A 14,610-nucleotide genomic window follows, 5' to 3' on the forward strand; every position below is an offset into this window, starting at 1 on the left:
GAGGAAGTTATTTTGTCTGTATTTCCAAGCGAACGCGTACGCGGCGTTGTGGTAGAACACCTGCCTGCCTCGCAAGCGTCCTGGGTTCGACCTACACTCGGACATCTTTTTAGTTCATTTTGTTTTTATTATCCTCAATTTTTCGGTCATGCAGAAGATTATTTTTCACTCACAGCCAACAACGCCCTTGCCACCGCCGTCAGAACTTCCTCGAAAAGAGCTATCGCTTTAAAAGAACAAAATTGATCTTTTGTTCCTCCAACGAGTTGTCCTATTGAGGTTTTCTCCTCAGTTGTCGTTATTAGAAAGTGATTAGAATAAATATTCCGTTGTTCAATTATGAGCTCTTCGATTGGCGATTTAAAAATTTCAAATATTCACACACCCCTAATATTTGCTGAGCTCTGTGTATATGCAGCTTACGTTTGATTAGTGCGGAAGCTTATACGCTTTTATAAAATCACACCTGCCCATAAATGATTGGAATCAAAATAGGAATGCTTTTTTCTTTGCATTCATATACATGTTGTGCGTAGATGCATGCAAGAAAAAGTCACTTGACAGTTTTCTTTGAACTGTAAGGTAACAAAGCAGCCCGTAAATTCGTTACAGTCTTATATTACACCTAAGAATTCTAGAAAAAATAATTCAGCTGCGTTTTAGCATAGACTATGTTTTTAGCTTCTTGCTAGATTGCTTTAGCTACTTATGGCTACTTTTACGCTGCAATCTAGCCATTTTTGTTCTCCGGCATTTGGCAACACTGCGTGTGACGCCATCGACGGCAGGAACGTCGTGTGGACGGAGTGCACATCGCGGTTGTGTAGTAATGGGAGTCTTTTCAGCCTATTTGTTAAAGGACAGCCGCTGATGCGGTCACAGTGAATGTATATTTCCGCTGTAATCTCGGAAATATTTGTGCCGCCTTGTCTCACGGGCCCTGTTTACTTCTTTATATTGTTTTAGGATGTCTCGGCACGAAGGTGAGTTAGCTAGGGTCATAAGGCTTAAAGTACTCAATATCTTCGTGAAAAACCATGTAAAATATGGTTCTCACGCACTCGTGCTCCCTTGTATATGCTGTACGATGTCTTTGTGGTGCATATGGTAACACAGCTGCTGGAAGCTTCTTGCCGCTGTAAGATATTCTGTATTTCTTAAGCCTAGGCATTTTCTTTATTGCATTGCAAGTTTGCAGAACCTGCATCGATAGTTCTTTGCCTTCGAATTGACTGAGCTGTGTCGCACTGGATGAATGCAAGTGTTCATTGCCGTCTAGTTTCTTGCTTACTAGTATCGCATTTTCAGCGCTGTCTCGCTGCGCTTGTCGAAGTGACGTCTGCGTGCTGTAGTCCGGCTTCTGTAATTGCAACAGCCGTTGGTGTTGAAACAGAAACTCAGGCGTTGGCTATGTGGCGGGATCTATGAATGCATTGCAAAGGGGATGTCTACACAAGCGTCGGACAGTGCCGCATACTTGTAACGTCCATGACAAATCGCTCGTCTCGTCGTAGGACGCCTTGTGGCGCCAAATGCAAAAGTTAGTGCAGACTTATGATAAATGCAAGTGTGACACCCAACGCTGCCAAACGCAACGAGGGCGGAATAGCTGTTTATTAGAAAATTGGCCAATAGCGGTTGTCATTCGAAGGTTTGCCGTGGAAAACTGCGTGATTCATGACACGTTTAGAGGTGGTTGTTAACTACTGAAATTGTAACAGCCACTCATTGCTATGCGAGCTTGCTTGCGGCATTCGTACGCCGTTTTGAAACCTTTAAACGTTTTTGGGAGAATCTACAAAGCTCATCTGATTGGAGGAAACCATCTGTGAAAGCAGAAGTCATGAATGGAAACCAAAATAACAGCTGCACATTCAGTGCACATGATATCCAACTTAAGTTTATAATCCTAAGAGGTGGTACATTGATCATATTTGATGTTGGACATCATTATAATGTTGTTTAGAGGGGTAAGCATTTACATTGGGTCATGGTGAAGAAAATAGATGCTTGAATTGTGCTTTTGCATCTGTTTTCTTTGTGCTTTTTGAGTGTTTTATTCTCATGTTTTATATAACTTTTGGTGCAGAGTTGCAAAATAGAGCAACTCTGATTAACGCAAGTGAATTTGGTTCAGAAGTGTTGAAAGTGGCATCCACAGCTCTTTGTCACATGTTTACCTTTCTTCTACACTATTTGCTGACCTCATTCTCAATCTGCATTTTTTAGCCTTAATTAGTGTTGTGGGAAAGGGAGCCAAAGACCCTTAAAGTTTAGAACTGTCTATTCGCCAACTGATTAGCTTTTTGAATGATTGACATTGAAGGGCTACTAAACAAACAAAAAACAAAGCTTTAGATTGAGAGAAAACGACATACTTGGTCAATGGGAACATGGCGCTGCAAGATATTTGCAAATAAGTGCTGTAATGATGAAGGTGCAGCATGTAGAACCCGCTTTGGCTAGTTTCGGCATCTCGCTTGACCTTCCCAGCTTTCTCTACAGTCAAAAGGGGCAGGCCTCTTTATTGTGGCCATGCCCACTTCTCGAATGTAATGTAACCTGTGCAATTAGTCATTAGCCAAGGACTGAGCAGGGCTTCCTCTTGGTATTGCTCCTGTCAGAGCCGCGTGGTGTGAGAAGTGCGAGCTACATGTAGGAGGAGGAGGAGAAAAACTTTATTTATCCCGAGAGGCAAAGGTGCGGTGGTGGAGTATCAGAGGAGCCTACCCAGTCTCCGCTACCCTCTTGGCCCAATCCAAGATCTAGTCCTGGACCTCGGGTGCCAAACTGCACATAGCAGCCTCCCACTGCTCCTTACTATTAATGTGTAGAGAATTGGGTGCTGGGTTTCGAGTACACCCCCACATGATATGGTCTAGGTTAGCTCTTTGTTGACAGAAAATGCACAAATGGGAGGGGTATATCGCAGGGTGTATAAGATGGCGAAAAGATGGGGTAGGAAACATACGCGCCTGTAACTGGCGCCATAGTATTTCAAAGTAGCGCGAAGCTCCATGGTGTAAGGGGGGGGGGGGGTATATAGTGCGCTGTAGGCAGTAGTGATTTGTTATATTGTGGAAGGTCAAAAGACGATCTCTCGCTCTGAAAAAGGCCGCGTATTCTAAGACGCCATCAGAGGCCTGCGCTCGGCCGGTCATTCCTCGAGCACAGGTATGAGCCGCCTCATTGCCACTCAACCCCGCATGCGCGGGCGTCCATATTAGAGCAACGTCTTGCGTGGGAAGATGTTTCTTAAGAATTGAAAGGGCAGTTGATGAGATGCGACCTGCTTTGAAGTTACGTATGGCAGTTTTGGAGTCACTTACAATCATAGTGATATTGGGTATGGATAGACCTAAAGCAATGGCAGCCTCCTCTGTTTCCTCCAAAGAGTTGACAGTGATGGATGCTGTTGTGAGCACCTTGCCATTATAATCGACAGCAGAGAGGGCATAGGATGGGAAAGATGGGTATTCTGCCGCATCGACATAGAGCACACCATTGGCTCCATGCAATTTTTTCTGAGGAGCTTTTGCTCTTTGGATTCGATGCTTAGTATGTTATGTTGAACGCATGTTTTTAGGAAGGGGCGATATAAGTAATTGTTAGTGTATGTGGTGGGGAATCTTGTATTTAGCATTGGTGAGTGAGGTGAAGTCAATTCGGGTAGACGATTAAATGCAGCGACCTGCTCTAGTGGTGGCGAGCCTTGTGTATTGAGCTGTTAAATGGGCTTCACGGATTTCACATGGGGTATTTATGACTCCTGTCTGTTGGAGTTGTGCGTTAGAGGTATTGATTGCAATGCCTAGTGCATATCTGTAAACTCTGCGGAGAAGGGTGTTGACCGATTCCTCCTCTGGTAATTTAAGGTGAAGGTAAGGGAGAGTATATGTGATATTACTAATCGCAAAAGCTTGTATTACACGAAGTAGCTCTGACTCTCGGAGCCCTTCATTTTCCCCCGAGATTCTTCCTATCATTCTTAGGGTGTTTTCAACGGTATTGCTTAAAGCTTCGAGTGTGTGCGTATTAAGTCAGTTGTTTTGGGCAAATAAACCTAGCACACGAATGCGAGATACTCTAGGAATGAGGCACCCATTTATGTGAACTTCGATCATTGGAATGTGTTTGTTCCAACGATGAGTTGGTAGAAGGAGTAACTCTGATTTACTCGGTGTGCAATAGAGAGGCATTTGAGATGTTAGTGGTGCTATTATATCTACAGCTGTTTGTAGGGTGTCTTGAATGTGTCCATCTGAGCCTCCTTTCACCCATAAGGTGATATCATCAGCATAGATGGAGAAGTTCAAGTCAGGGATCCGTTGAAGAGCGTTGGGTATAGGTAGCATAGCCAGGTTAAAAAAGATTGGAGAGAGCACTGACCCTTGAGGCGCTCCGAAGCTGCCTAGTGTATAGGGTGAGGAATGTTCTGGACCTAATGTAATGTAGCTGTACGGTCTGTGAGGAAGCTTCTGAGGTAAGAGTACATTTTAGGGCCACAAGAAATTTGGTTGAGGCCAGCATATATAGCTGAGTGGGCTACGTTATTGAATGCTCCATGTATGTCCAGACCAAGAATCGCCTGAGTATCCTCCTTAGGTTAGGAGTTATGTCGTGTTGAAGGCGAAGCATCACATCTTGTGCCGAAAGTGAGGCCCTAAAGCCAATCATTTCTGGATGCAGTAGTCCATATCCTCCACATGTCTTTGGAGCATGTGAGCAAGCACAGCATGCTCCATAGTCTTTCCGAGACACGATGTTAAGGAAATGGGCCTCAGATTTTCTACTAAGAGAGCTTCGTTCGGTTTAGGTACGAATATGACTCTGGCATCTTTCCACGAAGGTGGAAGGGTGCCTGTGTCAAAACAGTCGTTAAAAAACTCAATCAAAGCTTTAATAGAAATGGGGTAGAGATTTCTAAGTAATTTGTTGTTAACGCGGTCGGGGCCTGACGCCAACGTGGTACGGAGTGTTGCGAGGGCGTGCCTAACTTCCGCCTCCGTTATCGGTGCATCTAATGACTCATTAGGTTTTCCTGTGTAAGATGGTACAGAATCCTTTCGTAATTGAGGTAAATGCAACGTGCGGAGGTTATCGAACAGCTTTCCTAAATGGTTACTGTGCTCGTGTAATAGTTTAGTGATAGCGTGGCAGTGTCGTGTGCAAGAAGTACTGGGGGTATAGCAGATGTCTAAGAAGTTGCCACGTTCGTTTATTACTGAGGTGGTCATGGATTCCTTCACAAAGCTGACCCCATTGCTGTGCCGCCAATCTAGTCGCATATCGCTCGATTTGTTGGTCTAGCTTCGCTATCCTAATGCGGAGTTTCCCGTTGTGTCACTGGTGTTTGTCGAAGTGACTGTTTTGCTTCCCACATATGGAGAAGCTTGGAGTCTAGAGTACTTATCGGAGTGTCGGGGGGTAAAGTTTTCCTGTGAATTTCAACATCTTTTTGAAGCTGTTGAGTCCACTCAGTAAGGTCTGAAATACGTGAGGGAGCAGTGCTGTTGCGGGTCTCTATAAATTTGTCCCATTCTGTGAGCATCAGTGGTTTGGGTGCAATGGGTCTGTGTTTTAGTTGTAAAGTAATGCTAATAATGTAATGATCACTGCCAAGATTAGTTTGGGTGTTAGTCCAAATCATTGTGGGAGCATTTTGAGTGAGGGTAAGATCGGGGGATGTATCTTTGTTCACACTGTTCCCCAAACGAGTAGGCTCCTCTGGGCCGTTGTGCAGTGTAAAACAATGTGCCTGAATATGGGACCAGAGGGCTCTACCTTTCGGTGTAGATGCGGTGTAACCCCACGCTGGGTGGGAGGTGTTGAAATCCCCCACTATGAGGAGGGTGTGTTTGCCTGCCGAGGATGTAGCTCGGGCACATAGGGAATCAAAGCGGTGGCTTTTCTCGTGGTCTACTATATACGTTGAGAATGTATAAGAATGGCGAGTTAAGTTTATCAGGTAGTATTTGGAGAAAGTCGTGCTGAATGTTGATGTCAGTGAATTTTGAATAGGTAACTGTAAGGTGCTTTTTAGTTAAGACAGCAGTGTTTGGTTTGGTATCAGCCAGGTTTTGATGCATTCTATAACCTGGCAGCTGCACTACACCATTTGTTTCTTGTAACGCAATGATTGGGGGAGGGGTAGTTTGTGATTTGATGTACTGCAGGAGGTTTGCCTTTTTTCGGCGAAACCCCCTGCAGTTCCATTGCCATACGCAAAGTTCAGTGCTGTTATGAGGAGCCATTTTTGCTAATTTGATTTTGCTTAGGTTGGGCAAGCTCTGGATTGTTAGCGTGGACCGTGTCGATCCACTGCATGACTCTATCTAGGGTTTGTTGCATTAGTAACATGGCTTGTTGTATCCGGCTGGCCGAAGACGCCGCGAGGATTCAAGGCCTTGCCGCCTGAGAAAGGGGGTTACAGAGGGGCCCGTCTCCCGGCCCCCCGTCACCTTTGACCACAGCAGGGACACTTCAATTAAGTTTCTTCTCTCTCTCTCTCTCTCTCTCTCTCTCTCGAGGCCATGGATTCATGTAGTTTCTGCAAGGATGCTGTGGAGAAGGTAATAAAATTGTCTAGTTTTTCTTCGTGTTTGGTTACTTTTTCTACAACTTTGTCAACCATCATAGTTTCGCTTCGACTTGGTCTAGTCGCTCTTAGAATGACAATGTGGGAGTAGAGACTTTTCGTTTTTGCGCAGATAGTTGAGCGGGGCCCCTAGCTATTGGAGTGTGTGGTGAGTAAGGGGTTTACTCAATGGGCCCAGGTCATCGGACGCACTCAAGACAACCTGATAACACGAAGACATTCTCTATATTGGACGAGGACAAGAACACACTCGATGAAACTTCACAAAGAACATCAGGACGATGCGAGGTTAAAAAAAACTACTGGCAAGTTCCTGTCCACGCAAGACGCAAGTCTACATCTTAACACTCAATGCACTTAACTCCCGCACCACCAAGTTTCAAGTTTTCAAGACGACACTCACGCGCACCGTCGTCGTGGTGACCTGAAGCTCTCTCGTCGTCGGGAGGCGGCGTGCCTCGTGCTTGTGGAGTCCGTACCGAGGTGGGGCCCGGCCTAGAAGAGAACCGCCAGGGGCATCCCAGTGCGCTGGTCAACGTCTGGGCTTGACTGTACTCACACCGAGAACAGCGTACCGACGACTGCCGCGAACAGACCTGGGACAGTGTCTCGCTCCGAGACCAGATTAGCAGCTGGCCGTGAAGAACGTTGCTTCAGACCAACCCGGGGGTGAGGTGGGGCGATGCCCAGTCCAGAACACACCTGAGGACTTCAACGCCGAGACGAGGCCCGGACACGGAGGGTCAGAACGAGCAGTCGGGGCGTGGCCCGAACTTGTTCTTGCGCTCTGCTCTCTGGGGTTAGCCGAGCTGTCCCCGTGGCTCGGGAGCTTTCCACGAGGTACGCGCACGAGCACGCGCATAGGTGAGCTTCATCGTTTCACCGCTATCACCATCATTGTGATTCCCGCGCACCCTGAAATGCTAAATCGACCCCGCACACCGATCTTCTACGTAAGAGCACGACGCACACTCTCCAAGGCAATGTTTTTCACCACAGAGTGGTTGAGGGAGGAGCTGGTGGTGGTGAGATAGGTGTAGGGGTGAGAGATGAGGCGGGAAGGTGTGGTGTGGTAGATGGTTGTTTGAAGGACTGAAGCTCTAGGCGTAGTTTTGTATTTTCTGCCCTCAATTTAGCCATCTTATTCTGCAATAGTTTGAGCTGCCTTTAAATGGAGCTTTCAGGGAAGGCTACATCAGCCCAGCTCGCCTCGTGTCCAGGGCCAGTCCGGGGGCAGGGGTCTCGATGAATGCTTTTCTTGCGGCTGCGGCTGTGGCTTTTTCGACTTTGTTGTCTTGTGATACTAGGTGAGCGTCCTCTAGAAGCATTCTTGAAAGATGTGCTTGGGTCGAGGAATGGAGCTGCACCTTGCTCGAAAGTTGAGGGTGCGGGCTTTGGTTTGGGCTTGTAGAGCTGTGGGCACTGGGGCGAGCTGGTGGGGTGGTCACTGTTCCACACCACACACTTAGGTTCACATTCATGATCAAGGAATGGGTTCGGAATGCCACACATTAGACATAAAGGCTGAGGGGCGCCTGTGCATATGTCTGGTCTGTGGCCAAGCTTGCGGCAGAGATTACAGGCTTCCATCTTATGACGATAAGGTACGCATCTGGTGATGCCACCCTGATAACTTATGTAGAACGGCACGTGCGTACCTCTGAAGGTGACCAAGATGGACGTTGTGGAACCCATGCGAGGTCCGGTCAGGATGAGGCCTAGTCTGTCATAGTCCAGTAGACTTGACAGGGTGATTTCAGGTGTGTGTTCCAAAGGAATATTACGGATGACCCCTCGGCATGTATTCGATGGATCGGTAATGTGGGGGACCACTTCAAAGCTGCGCTCGTCCATCTTGATGGATTTGATACGATGGTATGCTTCGGTGCGTGCCGAGTCCAGTGTGCTTATGAGCAGAATGTTGCTTACAGAGTTGATGCGGTATTGGTCATGTAGGGAGCTTGTGAGCGCTGCCGCTTTTAGGACAATGTATGAGCTTCGGAAGTGGAGTGTCAGCTCAGCTGAGGCCTCCACGTATTCGCAGGACTATTTTGTAGTCGTCCGCTGGAAGTGGAGGGTGGCTGGGGGCACTGCGACAAGTCGATGGGGGAGCTTTCTGTGACTGCTCTTGTGAAGTGTTGATGGCAGGCGTCGATTTTTTCGGGGATGAAGCGGGCTTTAGTGCCCTGGCATACACTTGACGCCAGCTTCCTTCATTATCAAGAGCTTCGGCGGGGGGAAGCTCCTCTCCCTCTGCTTCATGGTTGACCGTGTTGGTAGGCTTAGCCGGTAGGCCCACCGAGGTAGTCAAACGCTGCCAAAAGGTCGATCTTCGTGGACGCGAAATCTGAAGCATTCACTTGAAATCGCTTCAGATGATGTGGTCTATTCCGTAGAAAGCTTGACATTTGTTCAAGTTGCTATTGAAGGACTTAAGCAGTCAGAAACAGGAGTTTTGCTGGAGCCATTGCGAAACGTGGCCGCTCCCAGTGGCGTCTATGGCACGTCCGCCTACATGTAAGGTAAACAAATCACATGAAAAGCTCTTGCTACATACTTCAAGAAATTGAAAAATCAGTTTTTGGATGCATACACAAGAAAAGATGACAGACACATGCTGGAACTAGCAACAGGTTTTAGAACGTGGGAGCTAGCAACAGCAAGCCTGTTGCAGTGGTTGTCTTATTGTGTATGCGTCCATGAGCTGGTTATTTGTATCTTTGAGGCATAGAGTTTCATACAATAATACCTAGAGGGAAATTTGGCGATAGTGTCTATGCGGGCTTAAGGTCCCTAGATAAAAAGTTTTCAAGGTAGCGACACCCTCCCTTTTCTTCCTTGTTTATTTGCCCGGAGTGCCCCCTAGAAGGGTCAAAGTGTGCATAAAAAGGGAATCTTTTGGTTCAGTGATACTGCGAATAGAAACAATCCTACCAAATTAGAAGTAAATGAGGTGGAAAATGAACGGTTACTTATTTCAAAATACTATAAGCAGTTTCACATAAGGACCAGTGGTATGTGTGTTACTCAACTGGTGCACACTGAGCACTTCCAGTACGAATTATGTCTTTTCATCATGATATCATCGCTCGGTGTGTGTATGCCCCGCCGCGATGGTCTAGTGGCTAAGGTACTCGGCTGCTGACCCGCAGGTCACGGGATCGAATCCCGGCTGCGGCGGCTGCATTACCGATGGAGGCGGAAATGTTGTAGGCCCGTGTGCTCAGATTTGGGTGCACGTTAAAGAACCCCGGGTGGTCAAAATTTCCGGAGCCCTCCACTATGGCGTCTCTCATAATCATATGGTGGTTTTGGGACGTTAAACCCCACATATCAGTCAATCAAATCGCTCGGTGTGTCTGCGATGATCAGGGCGACACCTGTGCTTCTTGTGGTGTGCCGGTGCATACACCGTTGAAGAGAGCGAACGAGCAGGTTGGCAGGTATAAAAAAGGCGCGTGCGTAGTGTGTGCTCTCGAGCTTCGCGGGCAGATGTCGGAAGGCGCTGTTTGAAATCCGCTCCTATGGTTCACAAAATTTCGACCCCCAGTGTACATAAACTTAATCACAGCTAATGTTCTTTCAATATGCACCTGAACTTTAGCTATGGACCTTCACCTTAGAGTTACAATAAACACCCATCACAGTGGTCTAGTAGTTATGGGGCTTGACTGCCTGTTTGAAGGTTGTGGTATTGAATCCAGCCCAATGTGGTTGCATTTCCATGAAAGTGAAATGCTACAGGCTCTTTTGCTTATATTTAGGTGCTTCTTAATGAGTGCCAAGTGGTCGAAATTCAGGAAACCCTATATTACAGCATATCTCTTAATTATAGCACGGTTTTGAGATGTAAAACCCCGGCAATTATTAGTGTATATGCTGTTAAGATTTAGAATTTTATTGATACAGGGACAGAAATGTTACATATGTTTAGTATACATAAGGAGGTCCCGAAGTCAGTCTTTATTGGGACCTCCTGTTCAAGGCAGATTACATTAATACGTAAGGTTCGTAGCAACAGTAGAAGTTTTCATAAGTATGAATTGGACTAAACACATTTTCAGCAGAACAGTAAAGCAATATACAAAATGAAAATAAAATATACGTAATTAAGCAAAATGTAGGTATGAGTAGTGCTATGCATGTTTGAAGTAGAACAGGAAAACGAAAACAGAGTGAAGCTATAATACACAAAATGCGCAAATTGAAAGAAATAAGGATATAAAAAGGAACAGTATTAGTACTTATGTATGTGTGATTTTAGTTCTGTCTTAAATTGGTGTGTCTTTTATTTTTTATATAAGCTGGTAGTGTATTTCATTATGATATTGATAAAAATGTAGCAGTCTGTTTACTGTAATTGTTAAGTAATTCGGGCAAAAGAACGTAATGGTTATGCACAAATGTAGTATTACTATGAGCAGTCAGGTCAGACGATGACAAGCAGATCAGAGGTGCCTTGGTTATGTTTGTATAGAATATGGTTCCTAGGTTATATTTGAGGAGCTCTTAAATAGTTAGAGGTTGTTTTTATAAAAGTTAGCATCCATCTCTAGAGAACCGTGAATTTTTGGTAATGATTCTTATTATGGTTTTGTGATACTTGAAGGGAAGCTGAATGAGTGTGATAGGTGTTATTCCAGCACATCATGACGAGTGAACGAATGAGTAGTACAGCGACAGTTGAAGGGCCAATAAACAGGGTTTGACAAGCTACACCTTCTAAACAAGCTTGCCAATCTATACAGTAAACTACGGTGATCATATTTTTCAATTACGGCATTGCATACCTTGTAGACTCTTCATTTTGAAACTGATTCTTGCTCCTGACCAATCCCCCTTGTACACTCAAACATCATTATAATGAAGTTGCATGTTACACAAAATAGTTTGTTATATCCAAAAACTTTTTATAAAGGTTTATTGCTAACACTATATCTATTATATAACCATTTTTCGTTTACTGCATCATAACCAGTATTTCGTTATATCTGGGTTCGTTATATCGAAGTTTGAGTGCATGTGCAGTGATGCACACTTGCCCATGAGCAACTAGACACACCACTGAGCTCGTTAAGTCCTTTGCCCTATGAATCAGCACCTTGGCCCTGCGGTGATGCAGTTTTGATCACGCAGTCGACATTTTTATTTTCCTGTGCCCCCTTCTGCCATTTTGTAGAGCGCGAGACTGTTGGAGGAAGTGGTATTGCCAGAAGGAAAGCCTGTGAGATAAATAGCCATCGCACTACTTAACCGCTAGCCGAAGTGTGCTTTTCTCGCATTGTGCCTTCTCCCCGCATTGCTGTGACACATGGTCATGTGGGGGAAGTCTTGCTCGGTCGTTAGCTGCGCGCCAATGCATCGCTCACGTCTTGTCATGTTGCCAAAGGGGGCAAAGTCACGATGGCAGGGCTACTCTGTTGGTTCCCATTGATTTCCCTATGGCGGAAAAAAGTAGCGAGGCGACGGGAAAACGTGAAACCAGCCGAAACGGTTTTTCTAACCCTGTAACTTCTATTCACAGAATTATTGCGGCAGCATGTTCACAAGGGCTGCGCAAAGATATTCGAAAAAGTATTCCCAAATACAGATATAGAGATACATGGGTTGGAAGCCTAAAGTACTGATACTGAGATAAATTTCTCTTTGACGTAGTGAGGTATTTCGGAGATACTTATTAAGAAGGGAAAAAATGTATCTAGGAATAAAGATACAGCATTGCAGATACTAAAATACATTTTTTTTTTTCGGTGAGGTTCATATTCCATAAAAACATTTAAGTGATGCATAATATTGTAAATCTTATAGCTCATGGAAACTTGCAATTATATTGCTTATCACAGAACTGCTCTTCCGGTGCCTTTGAGGTACTGCTTATATCCTGTTACAGCATTTGGATATACTTTCTGGGAAGAAATGAAGTGTATTTACCTTGAGGAGTAGTTTGAAGGTTGATACTGATGTTCGCAAATCAGAAATTATCTTTCTACAATGTTTGAATTCTGCTTTGAGCACTGAAGCGTTGTAGTGCTGACAAGCAGTGCGGCCCATTTATCTGTATTCGATGCAAAGGCGCAAGGGGCCCAAGTGATGCACTGTTACAACAAAAATACCACCAGATTTAGAGGGCTTTATCACCCATTAACTGAATGTTAGGTTTTTCCATATTAACGACCACTCCAGACATGTGGTGAAACTGTTTAGTCTTCTTGAACACTGATTTTGTCAGAATGAAAATAGGCTGTGTCGTCATTTTAGCATCAACACATTTATCTCAAACAATAATAAACATAATCATTTGTTCTAACTTGCTGACAATGTAAATACTATAGGTAGCGAGAGAACTGCCTCTGTGGGAATTAAAAGGGTGGTTTTACTGTACAAGATATGTCACCAAACTACTATCTCTCGACCTTGGCAACATGTTTTGCCTAGTTTTGAGAGTTCTTAATGCATCTGATGACGTTAGCTTTATGGTGCGTTCATTTTTAACTCAATAAAACTATCAAGATGTCTTTCCTATGTTGAAGAATTACAGGAATGGAATCAAACTGTCCGAAAGCTTTATTCGAAATTTGAATAAAGCTTTCACTACCACCTATGCTATCAGGGCCCACTTAGCAAGCCCCTGTAAAAAGTCATCTTTGGGTTGCGGGATCCTGGTATCGCAAAACACCGTTTCACGCTTGTAAATCAACTAGGAATGCACCCTGACATGCTGGTGGGGTGGCGTAAAGCGCAACAATGACAGCCATTATTGAGTCACTTGCACTGCAACAAGGGGAAATTTGCAAGTGTTGTTGCGCGGAAAGTCTCTGTTTCAAGGCAGTGTCCATGCGTGTGGCAGTTGTCTGGCTGCAAGAAAAAAAAAAAAGTCATGCTGCACTGGTATTAAGTGACAGCCAAGACAGCGACTTTCTTTGGCTGAGGCTGATTGGCGTCCGTGGTTCTCCTGTCGGTGAGATCTGGTGCTTTTTCATATTGGCTATTTTATGCCTGTGGGAAACCATTGCTGCCCTCCCAGTTTCAGTCACCGGAACGTGTCTTTGTAGTTTAACACACACTGACAGAAAGTAAAAAAAAAAATGGCCGTAAAAAAAATGGGCCCCATATCGGCAGGTTTCACTGCAAATGTCGTCAAAAGATGATAGTCCTGCTTTTGGAGAGAGTGAGCAAAACGTTTATTTGATGTTCTGCGCAAGAAAATTAGTGAATGGTATTCTGAAGGTGCTGCGTTAGTACCTCGATTCGTGCAGCGAAGGCGAACGAGCGTATCGAGGCACGTTAGACACAAGCTCTATCTGGCAGTTATCTTCAAAAACAAAGGAAGGCATGCGCGCCTGTCTCAAAAACGATAAGCTGTAGAACACAAAGCCCCGGGCAGGTGCCACCACGGTGTCGTCTTAGCAAAGCGTTGGAAACACTTGCCTTTTTGAGCATAGTGTTGCATTGTCAGCGCAGCGTGATAAACGCTACGGTCCTTAGAACTGCTAATGCATGCCTTCTCTAGTATAAATACATACAGAATGCTGGTGTGTTGTTATGGTGCCTCATATATGCGCAATAATTGCTTTTCAATTGACATTCGCACAAATATGAACGCTAAAACTTCAGCAATATTGGTGGGCGCTGCGGATGGGGTTGGTCGTTTAGAGTATCGCTTAAAGTCGTTTGGGCGATCTTTTCAGTGGACAAACAGACAAATGTACAGAAAGACAGACAGGCCAAAATTTTTACGTCGAATAACCCCAAAAAAGACTATCGTCTTTAAAAACTTTCTCCTTTGGAAACTCGCCTCAGCTCATTTCTGGGGAGGGGGTGGGGAGATACCTGTGCCCCACACAGTATCGCGATACAACCAACGCATCGTAGAGATATTTCACTTCCGAGATACAAATGTATTTTCCGAATGTATCTCGATACAGAAATACAGGTGCTCAAAAGTATCTCTGAAATACTATCTCAATAATATACTGCCTAGCCCTGATGTTCACGTAGTAAAAGTGTGCATA

The 14,610-nt window shown here is 45.0% G+C and overlaps 1 protein-coding gene across 1 annotated transcript in view; it reads left to right on the top strand.

The window, feature by feature from the left end:
* The first annotated feature begins 758 nt into the window (after nt 1-758).
* LOC119175670 (E3 ubiquitin-protein ligase KCMF1) overlaps nt 759-14,610 on the top strand; it is an 89,685-nt gene continuing 75,833 nt past the window's right edge. Inside the window, exon 1 of the mRNA XM_037426600.2 lies at nt 759-983. Within this exon, the coding sequence (XP_037282497.1) occupies nt 968-983 (16 nt within the window). The 5' untranslated portion in view covers nt 759-967. The remainder of the gene's footprint in view (nt 984-14,610) is intronic.

The sequence above is a fragment of the Rhipicephalus microplus genome, chromosome X, assembly GCF_043290135.1.
Source record: "Rhipicephalus microplus isolate Deutch F79 chromosome X, USDA_Rmic, whole genome shotgun sequence".
Classification (NCBI taxonomy): Eukaryota; Metazoa; Arthropoda; class Arachnida; order Ixodida; family Ixodidae; genus Rhipicephalus; species Rhipicephalus microplus.